The 21,568-nt window shown below is 34.9% G+C and overlaps 2 protein-coding genes across 4 annotated transcripts in view; one reads left to right on the top strand and one right to left on the bottom strand.

Annotated features, from left to right (window-relative positions):
• The window catches only part of LOC121380523 (cleavage and polyadenylation specificity factor subunit 3-like), a 26,665-nt gene extending 16,100 nt beyond the window's left edge, over positions 1 to 10,565 (bottom strand). The window contains exons 1-5 of one of the 2 annotated variants that reach the window (XM_041509367.1): positions 10,402 to 10,565; positions 2,554 to 2,617; positions 1,382 to 1,479; positions 891 to 1,019; positions 358 to 442 (exon numbers count right to left, since the gene is read on the bottom strand). In XM_041509367.1, coding sequence (XP_041365301.1) covers positions 358 to 442; positions 891 to 1,019; positions 1,382 to 1,479; positions 2,554 to 2,617; positions 10,402 to 10,493 — 468 coding nt within the window. In that variant the 5' untranslated portion in view covers positions 10,494 to 10,565. The remainder of the gene's footprint in view (positions 1 to 357; positions 443 to 890; positions 1,020 to 1,381; positions 1,480 to 2,553; positions 2,618 to 10,401) is intronic. The other variant, XM_041509366.1, reaches the window with a different exon arrangement.
• Positions 10,443 to 21,568, top strand: LOC121380524 (peptide chain release factor 1-like, mitochondrial). 2 transcript variants are annotated; one of them, XM_041509369.1, is made up of 8 exons: positions 10,443 to 10,578; positions 12,873 to 13,843; positions 15,190 to 15,278; positions 16,617 to 16,800; positions 17,482 to 17,645; positions 18,286 to 18,403; positions 19,284 to 19,359; positions 20,140 to 21,568. In XM_041509369.1, the coding sequence occupies exons 2-8, from the start codon at positions 12,940 to 12,942 to the stop codon at positions 20,423 to 20,425; spliced, it is 1,821 nt and encodes a 606-aa protein (XP_041365303.1). In that variant the 5' UTR covers positions 10,443 to 10,578; positions 12,873 to 12,939; the 3' UTR covers positions 20,426 to 21,568. The 2 variants fall into 2 exon arrangements, with proteins under 2 accessions (XP_041365303.1, XP_041365304.1); XM_041509370.1 differs by lacking the exon at positions 10,443 to 10,578 and adding an exon at positions 10,717 to 10,817.

Raw genomic sequence — 21,568 nt, 5'->3', positions numbered from 1 at the left:
CAAAATGTAAAGAAATTTAACATGGATTCATAATACTTAAATATTAAAATATACTAACAGCTTTAATTGAGTGTTGTTATTTTCAATTTAAACTCTTACTGGATGTTTGTGTCAGGAATTTATGTAGGGGGTCTAGACATGCTGCCACCAAAAATACATTAAAAAAAGAAGGAAAAAAAGAGGTGGAGAATGTTTTTGACCCCCGAAACCCAACCCCCTTGGGCCCTGCACCTGCATCACCATGTTTATGATCAACTTATAAGGATATCTCAGTTCCTTAGCAACATCTACTTCATGGTGATCAAGCACTGAAACAGTTAACCAACTGACAGTAACACATTATGATATCGTGATTACCTGATGAAAGTTCACTGTTTCTATTTTATTCATGCTGCTTTCAATATCTTTTTCAGCATACAGCATATCTTCTGTGGCTATATTACTGGAAAACATTAATTAACAAGTTAATATAAACAAAGTTGGACTATTAAACTTAACAGTGAAAACTAAATGCATATTTATAAGTAAAGTGAGATATTATTTTGCTCAAAAATTATTTGATAATCCATTGAAATTTATGGTTCATATAGTTTTTGTTTTTAAAACAAAAACAGTGTGAATCTTAGCCCATATTTATAAATGTTTCCATTTGAAAGGCCAAACAATACGGCATGTACAACAACTGTATTAATAGAGAATAACTGGCGATGTCATGTGACCTACATTTTTGGTCATTGACCACAAATGTAAAAATGTATCTAGTCATCATTCCTGCCAATATATAGTTATTACAGGATAAAACATTTTTTATAGCAAAGTAAATCACACCTAACTGAAGAATAGTACACAGCTAATAATAACTAAAATATGTAATTTAGTAATTTTATTACCTGACTTTGACGTAATCAGACAGCAGCCATCGGTAAATGGCTTTGCTAGCGTGTGTCATGAAACATCGCCCTTTAAATGCTGTCTTCTCCAACAGATAGGGCAGAGCACCACAGTGATCCAAGTGAAAACTGAAACATTTCACAGAAGACAATATTTAAAATTTTTAATTAATCAAGTTGGTTCATATGACTTTTTACATACATAGCTAATTATTTGGTTATGTTAATTATATTTGTGTAACTTAATCAATACTATCAAACTTGCATGAAGTTGATTATCTACTTAATCTTGCAATTTATAAAAAAGGTTATATGATCTCAAATGTGTAATTTTGTTAAAGGGCAGGTCAAAATAAATACGATATTGTAGTAGTTTTTGATGAAAATTATGTCATGGGACAATTTTCCGACTTCATGATATCATGGAATATTGAGATAACAACATTTAATTGTGTAAAATTGAGCATGGTAACCTAGGAATTGGGACTCACTGGCTAATGAGAAGCAAGTCAATGTCTTCAACGTCTGCCAGGTCAAGAAACGGCAGAGATGCATATCCATTCATTCCAGGGTGGATCCCACAATCCAGCTGTCATAGAACAAAAATAAAAATAAAATTTAATAAATATTCTGCTTATAAAACTTTTAAAGTCTATACGCAAGTTTTACCAATGTAAAGAACATGTAATTTAAGTCTGGAGACTAGACTTAAATTAAAAGGTTTAAGAAAGAAAGAAATCTTTTATTTAACAATGCACTCAACACATTTTATTTATGGTTATATGGCATCAGACATATGGTTAAGGACCACACAGATATTGAGAGAGGAAACCCGCTGTCGCCACTTCATGAGCTACTCTTTTCGATTAGCAGCAAGGGATCTTTTATATGCACTATTCCACAGACAGGGTAGTACATACCATGGCCTTTGATATACCAGTCATGGTGCACTGGCTGTGACGAGAAATAGCCCAATGGGCCCACCGAAGGGGATCAATCCCACACCGAGCAAGCGCTGTACCACTGGGCTACCCCCCACCCCCCATTTTGAGATTTACACACTGAACAAGTTACAACAGTCTGTATATATACCATATTTTCTACTGATTAGAATTTTTAATACTGTAGTAAAGTTAAGTTTTTTAAATAATAAAACTGTTACATGACTCATTTAAACCAGGGCTAGCTCTGGCACTCACCAAATTTGCCAATTGCGAATTTCAAAAACAATTGGCGAATTTTATTTTAATTTTGCGAAATAATTTTATATAATAATTGATATTTCATTGCAAAATAACTGGGTTTCTGCAATGTTTTAAGTTGAATAAGAATTTGGCGAAATATTTTGTAGACCCAGAGCTAGCCCTGTAAAGAGTTAACTGATAATGAGTTTTTTTCAATCCATTATTAAATTAATTATAGCTTAAGGCATATGTGTGACAAAAAATGAAATAAACAAAAGTATATGATGTATAATGTTAGAAGATTTTATAATCCTAGTGATACTCAATCCCTAATAAGTACTTCAACTGGTTTTACCCTCTGGACCATAATACTTTTGCTGTACTGATCTCATGGCTAGTGGATTTTATAAACATTCTACATGCACTGTGTATTGATGCACAAGCAGGTACCATAATTAATTTGTCCTATTAATACATACCATTATTCTTTTGCCCTTGAACTCCAAAAGATGACATGATCGACCTACTTCCTGTCCTGACCCTCTAGAAACATGAAGAAAATAAAAATATACTATATTATTATTTGTTAATCATGTCTAAATATTTGAATTCCAAATACAATAATTATAATGATGATCATATATTGTATATGTACCAGGGCTCGCGCTGTCGGTAGCCAAATTAGCCATTGGCTAATTTTTAACAAAAAATGGCTAATAAAATTTGCAAGTGGCTAAAATTTTGGCTCAGCCATTTTCTGTCTTCTGATGTGAACAAACGGTTACATAATCTATCCGACACCTCAAACATAATAATACTACCAAATATTCGGGGCGGGTCTAGAGGGGGGTCCAAGGTGTCCGGACCCACCCCCCCCCCTTAAATTTGAGAAGTGCCCCTTTTATTTAGGAATTTTACAAATTTATTTAGTTTTGTAAAATTATTATTTTCAAAAGATTAGAGGGCTCCCGCTGCCTGCACAAAAATATTAGATTTGCGCAAGCGCAGTATAACTCACGTGATATTTGAACAATCATAACCGTTTTGATTTGTTCAAATACCACAGTAATTTAATATTATAAAATATTGGCATTTTCTGTCAATGTATAGAACACTGTAGAATACATCTGCCAGCGTCCCTGTTGTAGCACTATTATATTATGGTCCATGTGAACCGTGTGTAATTTTTCAATAGTGCCTTTTTATAATGTTATGGTGCCCTTTTTGTCTTGGACCCCCCCCCCCCCCCCCCTCCAATCAGAAAAGCTGGATCCGCCCCAGATTAGCATAATAGCCATCTCGCGACCGGTAACGAGAAACGGTGTCATGCAGAATACAGCGTAGGCCTTATAATGTTTGCTTATTTTAATAATCACGGTTATTAATTTTAACGGCATGCATGACAGCAATGTCTGGAAGATCTGTAACTTGTTATTTTTACTTTGTAAAATCTTTGAACCAAAGTAATAAAAACAGACTGACAATGGGTGTCAATTTGAATAAACATGCCAGTTCAGGGCCGAAAGACATGTAGGCAGTCTCAAGGGCTGAGTTCAGCCAGACCGAACGAAAACAAAACGTTCGCTAGACTGGTTTGTACGCTTCACGTTAAACCAAATGGACACGACGAACATCAATCAAATAGTTCGCGAACGTTATGAAGAACGTTCATTGGCTGAACTGAGGACAGCTCTCGGTGCGAATATAATTATGTCACGCTTCAGAGTCAGCCGACACCCGCGTGTCAAGAGACATCGTTGCGGACATTAAGCAATACGATTACGCTAAAGTAAATCTTGATGTAAATTTGTAGAAAAACCAGTTGTTCGCATCAATGAATACCTAACTGCATTTTTTGTTTATTCCTTTGTCTTTGTTAAGTTCATACCCATGGTCGCGAGCACGCATGCAGATCGCGATCGCCGGAAATGAACATGCAGTATTTAAATTGTACAAATTGCAGTTAAATATACACTGAATAAAATTAGTTTTACAAATGAATTAAATGGAGTATACTGTGGAGTCGGCATTCTTAGCCGAGGTATTTTGTAAGCATAAATCACAACAAGCATTTAATACGACGCTGAAATCAACAGCAACAACATGGCACAAATTATGGAATTGTTTGGAGTGGGGAATTGATGGGTCACTTAAAAAAAAAGCAGAAAAAAGCAATTCAAACTAACATAAAGATTGCTATTTAAAGAAATAATGAGCTCTAAAAAAATTATTTGGGAAAAAAGGAAGAAAGAAAAAACAACACCCTCCATAAACATCCACCCACCCCGATATTTCTGTATGTTTGTTAATTTAATGTCATAGGCCTTAGAAGTGGGGGTGGGTGTATGGGTACTGGCTTCAAACTCTGAAGATATTGTATAACCCCATTCCAACCCCACCCACGCTGAAAAATCGAAGTAATATATTAACTGCCCCAACCCCCATTGAGGTTTTGTTATTCCTATTTAGCTGAAAAAGATACATTTTCATATATAAATACTCTATACTGTACTGCGTAAAACAAATTTGGCTAAAGCATTTTCAATATGGCTAATAAAAATTCCATTTGGCTAATATTTTGGCTACAGGTATTTTGATCCAGGGTGAGCCCTGATCTACTGGTATCAAAATAGAAGCATCAAGAAGAGAACAGTGTTGATTAAAAAAACATTTTTAAAACAATATTTAATATGGTGTAACGATACAACATGGTGATGATATCCACTTCATTGGCTTATGATATACGTATCACAACATAAAATCTGTATAAAATCTATACCTGTATTGTTGGTCCAGAAAATAAAACAATGAAAACAAATTTAGTCTCAATATATTTGTGAACATATTAAACTTTTTTGTAATAATGAATGTTTAAAATATATTAGTATTACTATTAAAAAAAAAAAAAAACCTTCCTTAGGCCAAACAAATATATATGAGTTTCAGGTTTCATCTCTGGAAAAAATAGAGTATGTAGGTAGGAACTTTTTTTTTTTTTTTTAAACCGTTTTCTTGACATACTGCATATAACCTGTCTGCAAAAATCATGATAGATGTTGGGGTTGTTTTTTTTGGTAGTCAAAATGTTAGGGTTGCAGCGTAAAAGTAGGGTCGGTCGGGAAACCGGAAAGACACAAACAAATTTTTTTACGCCTTACATCCTTCTTGAATACCAATAGACAAAACAAACTTGAAAAAAGTGCCACACAGATGATTTTTGTTTAGATATCAGGCCCTAATCTATAATTGAAAAAGTAGAAGTCACTTTACCCTTCCCCGATAAAGGGGAGAAATGGAATAAAAATAGGCAAAGTGAACATTTATCGGTAAATCTTGTAATGTTCCACGATCATTTGGAAAAGCTCCAAATTAGACACTCGGTTTGAATCATAATATTTTGTTATCAAATACAACTACTTCCAGTTAAAATGTGTAAGTATAACAATTAAATATTTTCATTAAAACACAATAGTATTAAATAAAATGTAAATTAATATGTCACTGTTACGTTGAAATGAAAGTACTAAATAAATGAGTATTTTCTGACATTACTGAAATTAACTTGGCTGAGAACTACATAATGCATGACTGGTCACTGCAAACAGTGTAACATGTACAGTCTGGCGCCGAAGTTAAACCATAAACCAATAAGGGTTATTTGAGCTGTTGTCTTGAGTTGACATCAGATTCTGTTGTGTGATTGTTTTTAAAAGGTCCAAAAACCCTTCATTTTCACAGGCTAGAATTGGGCCTGAATATTTGTTTACTTTCCCCAAATAAAGTTAACAATGACAGAATCTTCAAATGTATGTACTGTTGTGCACACGCAATCAATGCAACCACCAAAACAGGTCTATCATCAAAACAGATCAACAGATGATATATATAATTATAAATATATAGTATGTCCACCCTGTCACTGTGTCAGCACATATTTTTATATTTGTACTTGTGCATTCCACTTTTTTCATTAACTGTAAGTTTAAATTATCAACAAATTAAAGAAAAACATATAAAATTAAGAGAAAATATAACACAGAAGACTGAGAATGAGGCATTATGGGACTAAAGGTTTGTTTTATTCTATAGATGTTCAGTTCCTCCCATCAAAACACACCCTATGAGATTTATAAGTATTAAAATGCATAGTCTCTTGTTGATACACTGTGACTGAGTGATTGAGTGGCCGAGTGGTTGAAGCACTTGGCTAGTCCCGATGGTCTGGAGTTTGAATCCAGACCTTAACACTACATTGTTTGTGTTTAAAGCCGCACACCCTAGTTCCATCCAGCGAAAATAAATTATAATTTGGTTAATCTACAAACCTGTAACACACTTAGATCACGTTTTTATCAAATGGAGTGAAAAAGCAGGTTTTATATCGATAAATACCATGGGAATACCCATGTCCCATTTGCTTGAAATAATTTTGAAAGTTAGTATTCTGATGTCACCGGTAGATGTCGCTCGATACACAACAATGCCTACGTCACGACAAATTTCACAGAGTGCGCACAGACTTGGGGTGCGTTCCTTTCACCTCTCCTGGACATGTTCCAACTGTTCTGTCCTGGCTGTATCCCCTCTCCAGATATCGTAAGACTTAACAAAATTATTGGTTTTAAGGGTTTGTAACGTTTTGTATTGAGACACTTACTTGTCACTGAAAATGTTCACGAACTGTGAAGAAAAATCTCACAAATGAACAACAACAAATCGGATGTTGATTGCACGAACCGTGCACGAGAAAACAAACCGAACCAAAATGATAACGGTCACGTGGTATACCAACGTCTGTGACATTGAAATGGAAATATCCCCTCTAAAAATAGATTAGACCTTGTCTGCTCAACGTTTTTTCTCTCAGAAGCCCGTGCCATTTTATGAAATACGAAAAATGCATTTTGTGGTATTACAAAAACCAGGATTACCAGGATTACCAAAAAACACTTTAGGTGAATGGAAATGTATATTCTAAATAATAAACGGTAAGTAAAGTGCAATTTTATTTATGAAAAAATGGGTTTAATAGCGAAAAACAACACCGTAATGGTTAACAACTAGCCGTAACTAGGGTGTGTCCCTTTAATGCAAAATTCAGTTGATATCTCTAACTCAATACCCCAAGAGCAAGGTGGATAATCATAATGTAGCATAGAGCAAGCATTTTTTTTAATACTTTTTTAAAAACTTTTTTTTATGTAAACTGAAGCAAATAGACCTAATTAGAAGGAAAATAAACAAAAAGTTTTAATTTTTCATAGAAAAACCTCTTTTTTATAGTCGGAAAAATGACGATTTCACAGGTATTGCATAGGCTAATTTCGAGGTTTTGGCAAAAACGCGTCTTCACCGTATCACACTTAAACGAAGCAGTATAACAAAAACAAAAAAATATGACAATTTTACTTGTTATCTCATCAAACTATCCTCACAATTTCAATATGTTTAGTCACTCCCTGTATTTTTAGCTCCCTGTCAAACATGTGACCCGTCTGCCAAAATTGTGTATGTGAAATGTCGAAAAGTGAAAAGTTCTTATAGTGTTGCTACATATTAATAATCAAATTATATATATTATTTCTACTAAGGATATATAAATAATTGGTGATAAAATTTACTAATACTCATACAAATTTACTAAACTGTTTATTTATTGGTATATATGTCTACGTAATGTGAAACCATACTATGGGACAAATCAAACGTTTATGTATGTATTTATTGAGCTGAAAGACTTTCGCATCACCAACAGTACATGCATTTGCAATTCGGTTGCACACAGTACTTTATATATAGCTATTCACACACACACACACACACACAAACAAAACATGCATTAAACAAGACCGAATATGACAAATGTTTTGAAAGGTCACTAGCCACAGGGCTAGTGGGTTTGCAAAAACCACTAGCCCACCAGGAGAAAGCATTAGCCCAAATTCCTAATCAATTATAACTGGAATTTTTATATAATTTGTAACATTACAAATTTACAAATATAACAGTAAAATGAAACAAACAATTAAATCATGTTGTAACTTTCATTTTAGGCCAGACAAGCAAGAGCATAAAACACAAGAATATAAACCATGTCATCAAATTTATCCAAAGGTCAAAAATAATTAATCAAGTTCCAACAACTCTTCCACATGGCCACCACAGGAATTCACAGTAGGAAGACTGTGTCCATTTACATGGTGTATACATTTTGCACACTCAATCTAGTGTTGAATACTTTCTTCTGGATCAAAACTTTCTATTTCAGGGCCAAGAAGCATAATGCACAGCAGAGACTGAAGAGTTTTCTGAGACATTCTATTTCTTTGCTTTGTTTTTAGCTGGTTCAGTTTGCTGAAAGACTGTTTACAAGCAGCAGTTGATTGTGAAAGCATCATGTTACAAGATTATGAATCGAGTTTTGATATCAGAATTATTTTAAAGTCCTAGTTATTATGACTTAAGACAACATTACAGGATGAACAAATAAAAATGGTTTCAAAGTTTAAAGTTTGTTTTGGTTAACGACACCACAAGAGCACACTGATTTATTAATCATCGGCTATTAGATTTCAGACGTGGTAATTTTGACATATAGTCTTAGAGAGGAAACCTGCTACATGTTTCCATTAGCAACAAGGGATCTTTTATATGCACTTTCCAACAGACAGGATAGCACATACACAGCCTTTAATATACCAGTTGTGGTGCACTGGCTGGAACGAGGAAATAGTTTCAATACCTAAATAAAACAAGCATGTTTTTAGTAGTAAACAGAAATGAAACAAGAATCACAGTTTTGCTAGTTGTATGTATGAACAATTGTTTTGTCATTTTAAATAATATGTTAAACTTTTTGTCTTGAACATTAAATATGATGATTATATTCCTGATGTTCGTATCTTAAATAGTTTGTTTGAAAAGCACCAATTTATATTTTGCAAAATACATACAAGTGCAGGTATAACAATGACAAACAAAATAATACAAGCTAATCATGAATATAGAAGTATGTTGTTTAATTATTAGTTGCTTGAGAAATTTGCAGTGAATCCCTCATGATCAATATCAAAATGTTCATATCAGTCTGTTACCAAAAATCATACGAGTATCTCACGATCAAGGAGTACGGTATGATAAAAGACATACATTTGGCCATGTTGGTGTATTACATATCAATTTCTGAAACACTATGCAACATGTTTTTGCCACACAGTGACCGTCACTCAATAATTTGTTAGTGGATGTATACAAATGCAACAAAAATTACTAATATTGAAATTTTTGGCCAATTACTATATTGGATTTTAATTTATGTAAAAAAATCTACAATTTCTTTTGTTCACACTCGGTGTTCCAAAGACACCCCCCCCCCCCCCCCCCCCCAAAAAAAAAAAAAAAAAATGGGCGAAAGAGAGAGAGAGAGAAAAAAAGGAGTACATTTTGAACCAAAGTGTGCAATTGTGTTCTACAACTGTATCACTGAAAACGTTTGGCTAATGGCTGTATATTATATTATTTTTATTTCTGTTGAACATTATACAAAAATGTTTTGGTCCTCATTGGCTCAATATTTTTTCAATGTGATTTATTCTTCAAAAACAAACTAATTTGGTATTAATTAAACTTATAAAAGCTTTATTGAATGTCTACCACGTTATTTATATATCATTCATGGAAGTATACAGCTATTATCAAGAAACACAACTACCATTAGTGGCGTGTACGTCCAGATAAGTTATGTCCCTTGCAAGGTATTCCAGAGAAGTTATGTCCCTTGCAAGGTATTTTTCCGGTCACCATAACTACTCGGTACCAACGTTTTATAAATAAACAAACTATGAATACGGTTGTTTTAAAATATGTCACTGGTGAATATCATTTGTTAAAAGTATTTCCCATCATATTATAAACATATGAAATTGCGTCTGGAAGATTAAATGCCTTTAAAGTGTTTATCAATATTTGTAAAAAAAAATTCGTCAATATCTACTTCACACTAAAATGGCAGAGTCACGTGATTTAATACATTCATCACCCTAGTTTACATATTCGGCACACTTCCCATGATTACCCCAGTCGTTAATGTACGTAAGGCTGGAGAAAAATGCATGTAATCTGAGACGCGATTTTGTCAAAACGGAAAAATGCGTTTAGAGTAGCGGCCCTTGGCTTGCTCGTCGCTACATAATGGAGGTTGGACTTTTCTTTGGCATTGTCACGTATAAAGAACATTATAAATACTTATCATAAATATTTAGGGTTAGTGACAGTGCCAAAGGAAAGTCCTTCCAAGTGAAAAAAAAATGAACCCCTTAAAAACTCACAGCGGTCTAATCGTGAGCTGATCGGTTTCTTCAGCCGGCACCTGACAATCCGCTTTTCTTTTCGCCGACATGTTGTTCTTCTGTTCTAACATGCTCCTCTTTATAAGAGCATCCAGTTTTCATTTGTGTACAAATTGTTCTTTCCGGCGAGAATACGTGTATTGCTATAGACTACAGGTACGGGTTCATGCTTTATCAAATATGTTGAATGTGGTTGCTATTATAAATAAAATATACTGTTTATTTATTTCATAATTTTGTGAAGTAATTTGTACATCAAAAATACTTCTGATGTGGGTCTCCAAGCATTGGAGGAAACAATAGGGAACGGAGAAATAAATATGTCTGCGGCCATGAAAGTTAAACGTGACTTAATTATTTTTTTAACGTATTTTATTTAATATTCGATCTATCAGGTGTGATTTCATTTCTGATTTTAATACCAAAATGTTGCCACTTATCGGAAATTTGTCCCATGTCAAAGACCTTTTCGTTGATGATTACTATGTATTTTCGTGGATAGCAAGATTTCGGAAAATTGTTTTACCTAGCCTTTGTATATTAATATTTATTTTTAATATACATAAACTACGTTAATATAAGAGGATTTGGAAAGAGTTCAACCCACACCCCTCTTTATTACCTTTTAGATCAATTTCATGCGTTTTGATTACTTAATAGGTGATGCATACCACAAGTACACCATGTCATTGGCCGGAAAATACAGGATTTGCTGAAAAATACAGCATTTACCGGGGTGTACGAAATGTCACGTGACTTGCTCGACTGGCTGTACGAAAATACCAAATTGAAATTGCAGATGAGTCCAACAAAATATTAAATTTCTTAAAAAGTCTTGAATTCATTATGAATGGCCTTCAGTGGGAATACGACAATTCGTGAATATTTTTTTTACTGTTTATTTGAAGTAATCTTGAGCACTTTTGGCCAAAAAATGTGCTAGATTGTAGTTTTTCGCGTATTAAAAGCTAATGCTACAATATTATGAAAATAGCATTGCATAATCAGTGACCGTGTTGGACTAATTATCACGAACATATTTTAAATAATGACTTGACATGCTTTTTTACAGGTTCTACAAGTTAGTACAACACAACAAATATTTTTATGATCATAAACGTTTAAAACATATAAGATAATAAGGTACTAAGAGTTATCTCCCTTCGCGAAACAGGGTTAGAAATGATTTCAGGGTAGAACCACCCGGAATCCTTGTTGACACTCTTAATACCCAAACAGCTAACAAAAAATCAGTAATACCTTGCATAGTTATTTGTTAACAAAAAAAATCCAATATATTTTGAGGAATTTGTTGTTATGTTATGTTATTAAACTCAAACTCAAAATGTGTGTGTACTTTATTTAAAAGTTTGACTGTTAATGTAATTTTAGTTTAATTATAAAACAAAGATCTAAAAGGTAATAAATTCGTTCAGTGGGTGTTTTTTTACAGGTGTATGGGATCGTACGCCCCTCCAAAATCTGTATTTCCTTCGGCTGCAACTCATGAAATACAGATTTTGCAGGGGCGTATAATCCTGTACGCCTGGCAAAAAACCGCGTAACTAGTAATATCAAAGGCTCTAAAGATTAACCTAAACCCAAAAACTAACCACTGAAAATTCATGCCGAAGAGTCCATATATTAAATTATTATTATTATGATCATGATGTATATATTGTTTAACAAATGAGATTGCCATCATTCAGGGCTCACACTGGAACAACTTTTGGTTTTGCCAGTTTTCATAATTGTAGATAATTTACTTGAAAATTATTAAAATGTGGTTAATTTAAGGAATATTTTATTAGCCAACTACTAAATGTTGTAGCCACTTTGTATAAAAATTAGCAGTTGGCTAATTTGGCACTGGACAGGGTGAGCCCTGATCATTGGTCAACAGGTGTAGCCTATATAAAGACTTTCCCCTACATTATGCAATTGAAATATTAGCTGGTCAACATGGACATTTTAGAAAGTACAAGATGTGTATTTAGTGTTGAAAAATGTGAAACTATTGTACATTAAACCTGTGAAAATATAAATATTTGTAAAGAACAGAGGAGAAGGAGAAGGTGAACAGTTTATCAGACTGTTTTCTTGTAGTGTTAAACAACCGGTTCAGTTGCTTAAGTCTCTGTGACAGTGTGGGTAGCAGAACGCGTCCTCAAGCTACTTAAGACAGTGACAGACCAGACTAAACATGAGCATAATTACTTGGACTAAATGTATTGGCTGGATTGTTAAACAATGCTTGGGTAAAGTCATTCCATTTTTCTGTTTGTTTGTGTAAATATTATGGCCCAAATTTTCTTTTTTTTCTTAGGCGTCTAAGCATTGTAAATGTATGCAGTTACATACATGTCAGACACAAACAGACTAAATTTAGCCCAACATTTCTAGTTTTAACGCATTTTTAAAAACTGAGGTTATGCATTTTCTTTCCCCAGATTTGAAGTCATCTGGATATCGGATAGTAGTATGTACCTTGGCTGAATAAGTCTTCTTATAGTCAGTATGAGTACTGCCTGTCTAGCAAGAACATTTACATCAACAAAACTGATGTCACACCCCATTTATTCTTTTCGCCCTGCTTGCATACATCATGTAAAGCAAATTGTTCAGAGTGTATCATGCAGAAGCAACATTCTTGGAAATTGCTTCAGTAAGCAAAGTTGCCTTCTTCAAGGTTCAGTCTGTTCCATTTATCTTGGAGATAAACATATCGCCAAACAGATGTCATCAGATTTGAAGTTTGTTGCTTCAGACAACTGCAGCAAGTCAATTAGAATATTTAAAACTGCTGCTTTTAGACCTGGTGAAAATTGTAGGCAAGAAACTGCAAACGAAAAGTTAAAATTACTACATAAAACAGGCTTTGCATTTGACAGCGAGAAAGTGGAATGTTTAAAACAGACTTATAACTTGCCGGCTGAACCAAAAATACCCAACTCTTTGAACTATACAGATTTGTGTTCCGGTGTATTTCAAACCTCAGAAAACAGAACATTCAATAAGTTGTTCTCGTCACAAAAATATACTCCTACAGCGTATTGTATTAGACATTACCACACAGGAATACAGTCATTACCATGGTTACGTGCATGTATTTTACCAAAAACATGTAGCCAGTCACTACCTGTACCCCATCCAGAGTGGTTACAATGTCGGTGCTTTCATCGGGAAGCACTTCCCGAGAGGTTTGACATCCACAAGAACCCGACATTCAAGCAGTACCTCGACAGCCTACTGTCCGAGTTTGAGCACATCAATAGGATTTTGTCGAACCAGACATCAGAGCAAGACGTTAATGTGAAGGAGCTAAACAGTCGCATCGTTCAGTTGACGCCCCTTGTGTCGGTGATCAGGGAGTTGGAGAAGCTGGATAAACAGATTGAGGAACTTGATGTTCTTGTGTCAGGTAAGTAAATGGTAAGACTTAGTTAATAAAAGATGATATGTATGAATGTCAAGGGGTGGGGCATAGCCCAGTGGTAAAGTGCTTGCCTGATGCACGGTTGGTGCCCATTGGGCTATTTCTCGTTCAAGCTAGTGCACAAGGACTGGTATCTCAAAGGCTGTGGTATGTGTTATCTTGTTTGTGAGATGGTGCATATAAAAGATCCTTTGCCACTAATGAAGGGCGGGACATAGCCCAGTGGGACAGCGCTCGCTTGATGCACGGTCGGTGTGGGATCGATCCCCGTCATTGGGCCCATTGGGCTATTTCTCGTTTCAGCCAATGCACCACGACTGGCATATCAAAGGCCATGGTATGTACTACCCTATCTGTGGGATGGTGCATATAAAAGATCCTTTGCTGCTAATTGAAAAGAGTAGCCTATGAAGTGGTAACAGCAGGTTTCCTCTCTCAATATCTGTTTGGTCCTTAACCATATGTCTGATGCCATATAACCGTAAATAAAATGCGTTGAGTGCATCATTAAATAAATCATTTCTTTCTTTCTTGCTGCTAATGAAAAATGTAGTGGGTTTTCTCTCTTAGACTATGTGTCAGAATTACCAAAAGGTTGACATCCAATAGCCAATGATTAATAAATCAATGTGCTCTAGTGGTTTCGTCAAACAAAACAAAACTGTATACAGTGTCTTTATCTCAGAGCATTCTATTCATATATATACTGAACATCAAAAGAAATAAAATGAATTTGGTATATAGACTGTCAAAATGGGCCTAAAATATGCACACGTCTTTGCCGTTTTAACAGACTCAAAAAGTAACGAGATTTAAACTGAATGATTTTAAATAATTAAAGAAAACTATATTAATATTCGCGTTTCTTTTGTTGTTGAGTATACATTTACATGGAAGGAAGGAAATGATTTATTTAATGATGCACTCAACACATTTAATTACAGTTATATGGCGTCGGACATATGGTTAAGGACCACACAGTTAACGAGAGATAAAACCAGCTGTCGCCACTTCATGAGCTACTCTTTCTGATTAGCAGCAAGGGATCTTTTATATGCACCATCCCACATACAGGATAACACATACCACAGCCTTTAATATACCAGTCGTGGTGCACTGGCTGGAACAAGAAATACATTTACATAGTGATACTCACTAATACCTGTAAACTGTCTTCAGATAAGAGTTCTATTTATATATATGTACATCATATATCTTTTATTTGACCGTACATATATACCGGTATATATAAAGTTTGTGGAAGTACTGTTTTCTACATTCTAGTTTTTATTCTGATGTCACAATTTCAATGTTCTAATTCTACATTACAGATTTATCTACATCAGACACCGAGTTGAAGCACATGGCTGAGACAGAACGAGAAGACTGCATCAGACAGATGGAGCAGTTACAATTACAGGTAGAAATAAACACGAAAAAACACATGAATTAATGAATGTTAATGACACACCAGTGATGTCAATTGAGTAGCCTGTGTGGGAGCAGTGGGTTTCAACTGACGCCTACTTCTCACTCATGATTTACCTCAGTCGTTAGAGCGCTCGCTTACGGTGTTTGGGTCATAGGATCAAACCACCTTGGCAGACGTATTTGGTTTTTCCTGTCCTAACCAATGACCCCATGATTGGTATGTGCTGTCCTGTTTGTGGGATGGTGCATATAAAAAATCCTTTGCTACTAATAGGAAAATGTAACATGTTTTAGAATTTGTAAATGTTTGATGATTAATTAATCAATGTGCTTTATTGGTGTCATTAAACAAAACAAACTTTAACTTTAATCACTAACAAGACAGGACATAGCCCTGTGGTAAAACACTTACTTGATAAGCGGTTTGTCTAGGATTGATCCCCATCAGTCGGCCCATTGGACTATTTCTCATTCCATCCAGTGCACCATGACTGGTATAACAAAGGCTGTGGTATGTGCTATCCTGTCTGTGGAATAGTACATATAAAAGATCCCTTTCTACTAATGGAAAAATTTAGCTGGTTTCTTCTTTAAGACTATGTCAGAATTATCAAATGTTTGATATCCAATAGCCGATGATTGGTGAATCAATGTGCTCTTGTGGTGTCTTTAAACAAAACAAACAAACACTAATAAGCATCCATTAATCCACTGTCCTGAACAGACAGCCCAGATAGCTGAGGTTTGTGCCCAGGACGGCATGCTCTGACCGTAATTGGATGTAAGCACAAAAATTGATTTAAAATGGAAATGCCATGGTACGTACCATCATGTTTTTGTGCTTGAGCATACAAAAAAAGAAGAAGATTGTTTGTTTTGTTCAATGACATCACATCGACTATTGGATTTCAAACATTTGGTAATTCTGACTCGTAGTCATCAGAAGAAACCTGTTACATTTTTTCTAATGCAGCAAGGGATCTTTTATATGCACTTTTCCAATAAACAGGAAAGAACATACCATGGCCTTTGACCAGTTGTGGTGCACTGGTTGGAACGAGAAAATACCCAATCAGTTGAATGATTCCACCGAGGTGGTTTGATCCTGCGATGCAAACACCTCAAGCGAGCACTCAATTGACAGCTAAATCCCACCTGCATACGTAAGAGGCCATATTAAGAGCAAATTTTTTTGAAATGCTGCTAGTAAAATGATGTCATTTGGAGAATGGGTCAGTGTGTTTTCTCTCGCATACTAACCAAGGTAGTCAAGGCAAATGTACTGTTTTGTTCAGATATAACCATTGTAGCACATTTTATGTTTTAGCTCATTGATCTTATGGTGGGATATGAGCAAGTTGACAAGAATGACATTATTCTGGAGATCAATGCAGGGGTCGGAGGTCAAGAGGCGATGCTGTTTGCGGGAGAAATGTTTGACTTGTACCAAGTGTACTCCCACTGGAAGGGCTGGTCCTTCGAGATTATCAACTCTGACATATCTGAACAAGGTTTAATATGATTATCTTGTGATAATACAGTTGTATAGTTTGCTATAATAGTAATTTCACTGTTATGTCTTGTTCAAGATACTTTAAAAACAGAGTGTCATTAAACATTCTATTCTATTCTTAAAATTTTTGGTGTAGTCTGATTCATAAAACTATAAAAAAGAATTAATACTTATCTAACATTAGGGCAGACAGGCAGGCAAAATTATGTTGTAACCAGACTGAAAAAGTTCTTGGTTTTGTCTCTTCATTGTGGAGTGACGACATTTAACGTTAAAAGTTTCAGATTTGAATCAGTTTCTCACAAATTATAAGTCCTAGGACTTGAAACTTGGTCTATAGTTGCACCTAGGGAAGTTTATTACAGTGCACCAAAAAGGTTTATTGTAGAAAACAGACATATAATTCTGCAGAATGTTTGTTTTAGATACCTACCTATAGTTACAGACAGACATTTAGCAAATTATGTGGTACACCTACTGTAATCAGATGGAGGTGGATGAGTGGATGTAAATTGTTTTCTTTGATAAATCAAAGTAATGTACATATAGTTATAGACAGACATACAAACACAGACAACTGGATACAGATTAAAATACCAGACAGATGGATTATTACGTTTTAATTTTCTTATGTATTGTCAGTCTGTCATGTAATCTTTTAAAACTACTTTGACTTTAGGTGGTCTGCGTAAAGCGTCGGCATCAGTGTGTGGTGTGGGTGTTTACCGACTGTTAAAGTTTGAGAGTGGTGTTCACAGAGTGCAGCGGGTGCCAAAGACGGAAAAAGCTGGACGAATTCACACTAGCACTATGACTGTCTCAGTTCTCCCACAGCCAACAGAAGTAGGTGGTGCGGAACCCGTGTCAAAATAGATCCAAAAGATCACTGCGATAAACTTACCTCCAGGGTTTATCTGAATTACTGAAGTCCCAGAAAATTGTGGAATTTGCAGATGTTCTTGTTTGTGCCTGAAAAATGTCATAGAATTTTTAATACATGGGACAATATTTCAAAATGATATGTAACCAAAAGTCGCTTCACATCATTTTTATTTAGGTAACTGATTGTTTGGTTGTGTGAACTTATGCAACCAGTGGTACTACTACTACTACTGGTGGTATGCTATGCATTGGTGTCCAGATATCAGTCTAGAACAGTACAGAATACATGCAACTTTTAATTTTAGATCATACTGATTGTGAATTTGAAGTGACCTAATTGACACAAGGACAGAACAATAATTCGGGTAGGTGGGGTCATATAAATGCACTTGGTGAGAGATCAGGTTAAGTACTCTAATAATCATTACATGAAATTATTTCGCCAACTTAAAGTAAAATTTGCCAATTGTTTCTAAAATTCTTAATTGTAGAATCTGGCAAGTGTCAGAGCTAACAATAAGCATGTGTTAGACACCTCACAGTGGTAATTTGAAAGGTTTTCACCTGTTGTTAAACATAATTAATATTCCATATTTTTCAGATAGAAGTTGTCATCCAGTCACGAGACCTCCGAGTGGAGACGTTTAAGGCGAGTGGGAAGGGAGGTCAGCACGTCAACACCACGGACAGTGCTGTGAGGATCACCCACCTGCCCACGGGTACTGTGTAAACTACCAGCACTTAATGTCTACAGAATCTCAAGTAGTAGTTATAATTTATAAATTTATAAAATTAATACCCTGGCTCTTGCTCTCTAAATACAGTAGTTAGAGTAGTTATTTGCTATTATTAACAAAATGGCTGCTTAATGTTTACAGAATCTTAGTAGTAAATTATAAAATTAATACCCTGGCTAGGGATTTTGGAAGTTATCTTAGTGTTAAAAATCATAAAACCATCTTAGGTTATGACGTCACTACAGCACACGCTATGGTAACATAGATTATGATGGTTTTACAATTTCGTAGCACTAAGATGGCTTCGAAAATATGGCCCCTAGCTCTTCCTGTCTCTAAATAAATATAGTAGTTACAGTAGCTATTTGCTATTATTAAAGAAATGGCTCTAAAATGTAGTGGCCTATTGGACTATTACATTTTAATTAATACATATCAAAAACTATTTTAACTGTCTTTTTGTTGTTGGGTTTGAGGGGTTTTTTTGGGGGGGTGTAAATACTTTTTGGTTCCAATACTGGTGGGCTAAATTTTAAATTAAAGTTTTAGTATGTAAAAACAAGATTGTATATTGTGGCAGCTTTTTTTTTTACCACAAGCCATCTTTCCAACTGTGTTTGTTAATATTTGGGGTGTTCACAGTCTATTACTTAAGATTAGCAACAACAACAACAAAATGAATGGCAGAAGAATGATAATGAATACTGCTAGATTTTGTTGGGAGTAATGCTGGGGAGTGATTTCCATATGAGTGATTCTTAGCTGCAGGCATAATGGGAAGCAGAAGCAATTACTGCCCTTAAAAGAGTTTATTTTCAGACTGGCATTTCTTTTGGCAACAATATTAAGCTCTGTGTTTCAGGTATGGTGGCCGAGTGTCAGCAGGAGAGATCTCAGATTAAGAATAAAGCATTAGCCTTGCAGATACTCAGGTCAAGGTAAATTGTTAGTCACTTACAGAGATCTCAGATTAAGAATAAAACATTAGCCTTGCAGATGCTTAGATCAAGGCGAGAGTGAATTGTTAGTCACTTACAGAGATCTCAGATTAAGAATAAAACATTAGCCTTGCATATACTTAGATCAAGGTGAGAGTAAATTGTTAGTCACTTACAGAGATCTCAGATTAACAATAAAACATTAGCCTCGCAGATACTTGGATCATGGTGAGAGTAAATTGTTAGTCACTTACAGAGATCTCAGATTAACAATAAAACATTAGCCTTGCAGATACTTGGATCATGGTGAGAGTAAATTGTTAGTCACTTACAGAGATCTCAGATTAACAATACAACATTAGCCTTGCAGATACTTGGATCATGGTGAGAGTAAATTGTTAGTCACTTACAGAGATCTCAGATTAACAATAAAACATTAGCCTTGCAGATGCTTAGATCAAGGTGAGAGTAAATTGTTAGTAACTTAAAATTATTATAAAATATTTTAAAATACAGACTTCTTAGATCTCACAATAACTCTGAGTGTTAGATAAATATCAAAATGTGGCCAAATTAGAATGGGACACATGTCATTTTCTTGTGGTGTTTCACATGTTATTTCAAGAAGTACAAATTATTTAATCTCAAAAGTTTTACAAAATGTTATAAATTAAAAAATTTAAACAAAACAAACTAACTCTAATTATCTCTGTTGTCCTTATGTAAATGTCCATTGCTATATAACCATAATTAAAGTTTCATTATGCTTTGTTTGTTTAGAATTTACGAAAAAGAACTGGCTAGTCAGCAGATGAAGTACAAGGCTGACAGGAAGATACAGGTCGGGACTGCTGGACGTTCAGAGAAAATCCGAACCTACAACTTTAACCAGGACCGAATCACGGACCACCGCATAAACTACAGCTTGTTTAACCTCGACCACTTCATGACGAGCGGCGAAGACCTCAACAGTCTGATAGGGGCGTTGTTAAAAGAATCACAGTACAACTTTCTCGATGACATTCTAGAAGACTTTGTAAAGAATAGAAAGAAAGAATTGGCTTGATTGTTGATTATAATCATCAGTAGTAACAAATTATTTTTATTAGAAAGAAAAACATTTAATATGTGCTTTCTGAAAGTGTGTAATAAACTTAGACATGGACAGGCCTCAAATTTGGCAAATGAGAGGGTAAGACTATTTGGTCTAGACCAATGGAGATTGGGGGGCGAGGGTGGAATTACCTCCAGAAGGTAGGGTAACCAGGCAAACTTCAACAAGTGTCTTAATATAACAACAGAACCCATTCACAATAAATATAAGACCGTGTGAACTGTTGCCTGTTTTTGTTTCAGGGGTGAAGTTAAGAGTATGATAAGCAATTACTAACATGCAAAATATGGTATGGTCAGTTTGGCCATGGGAATTTCAGCAGTATGCTGCATTTCGAACCATGCATGGAGTTTTAATAAATTATTAATGAAAACAATGTCATTTTGAAAGTTAAAATGTTTTGATTTGGTATAATACAGCCAGAAAATGTTGTAGCATTACGCACGTCGACGTGTGCCGGAGCAGGGTTTCCGGGGTCTCTTCCCCCCCCCCCCAAGAAAATTGTTTAAACTGGTTGTGGAACACAAAGACTTATTCACAAATTAATGCATCAAATGAATTTTCAAACTTTGCGAAAAACAGCTCAACAATGGTCAGAATTGCTTTATTGGGGAAACTTAATGACTGGAAAAGGGAAGAGGATATTTTATAGACCAATTACAGATAGCCTCGACCTATTCCCAGATTCTTTTGCATTACGCATGTGCGTACAGTGCATAATGGGCGTTACGCCTTTGTAATAAGTAATTTATTAAGCAAAATAATCATCGAATAATAAATCAATGTTTGATTCAACATCTGACGTTTATGTTTACATGCAGTGATGTAATAAACTTTGTTAAGTTGAAATAATAGTGATATTTCTCTCCTTTTTTTTCTCAAAATATATTATTTATATTTCACCTCGTGAAATCTGCAATCATATCACAGATGACATACAAATCATATTTGACAAAAATCTTCTATTTAAAATTAAACATTCATCATTTTACGTTAGTTTATTCTCCCAAAAACACAACACAAATCCATTATAAACTTGGTAACTGATCAATGATGTTCACAGTGAAATAACAGTTCCTACTGTGAATGTAACAA

The sequence above is a fragment of the Gigantopelta aegis genome, chromosome 9 (assembly GCF_016097555.1).
Source record: "Gigantopelta aegis isolate Gae_Host chromosome 9, Gae_host_genome, whole genome shotgun sequence".
Lineage (NCBI taxonomy): Eukaryota > Metazoa > Mollusca > Gastropoda > Neomphalida > Peltospiridae > Gigantopelta > Gigantopelta aegis.
Note: the sequence above shows the minus strand (reverse complement) of the source record. Positions and strands in the feature narration are given on the sequence as shown.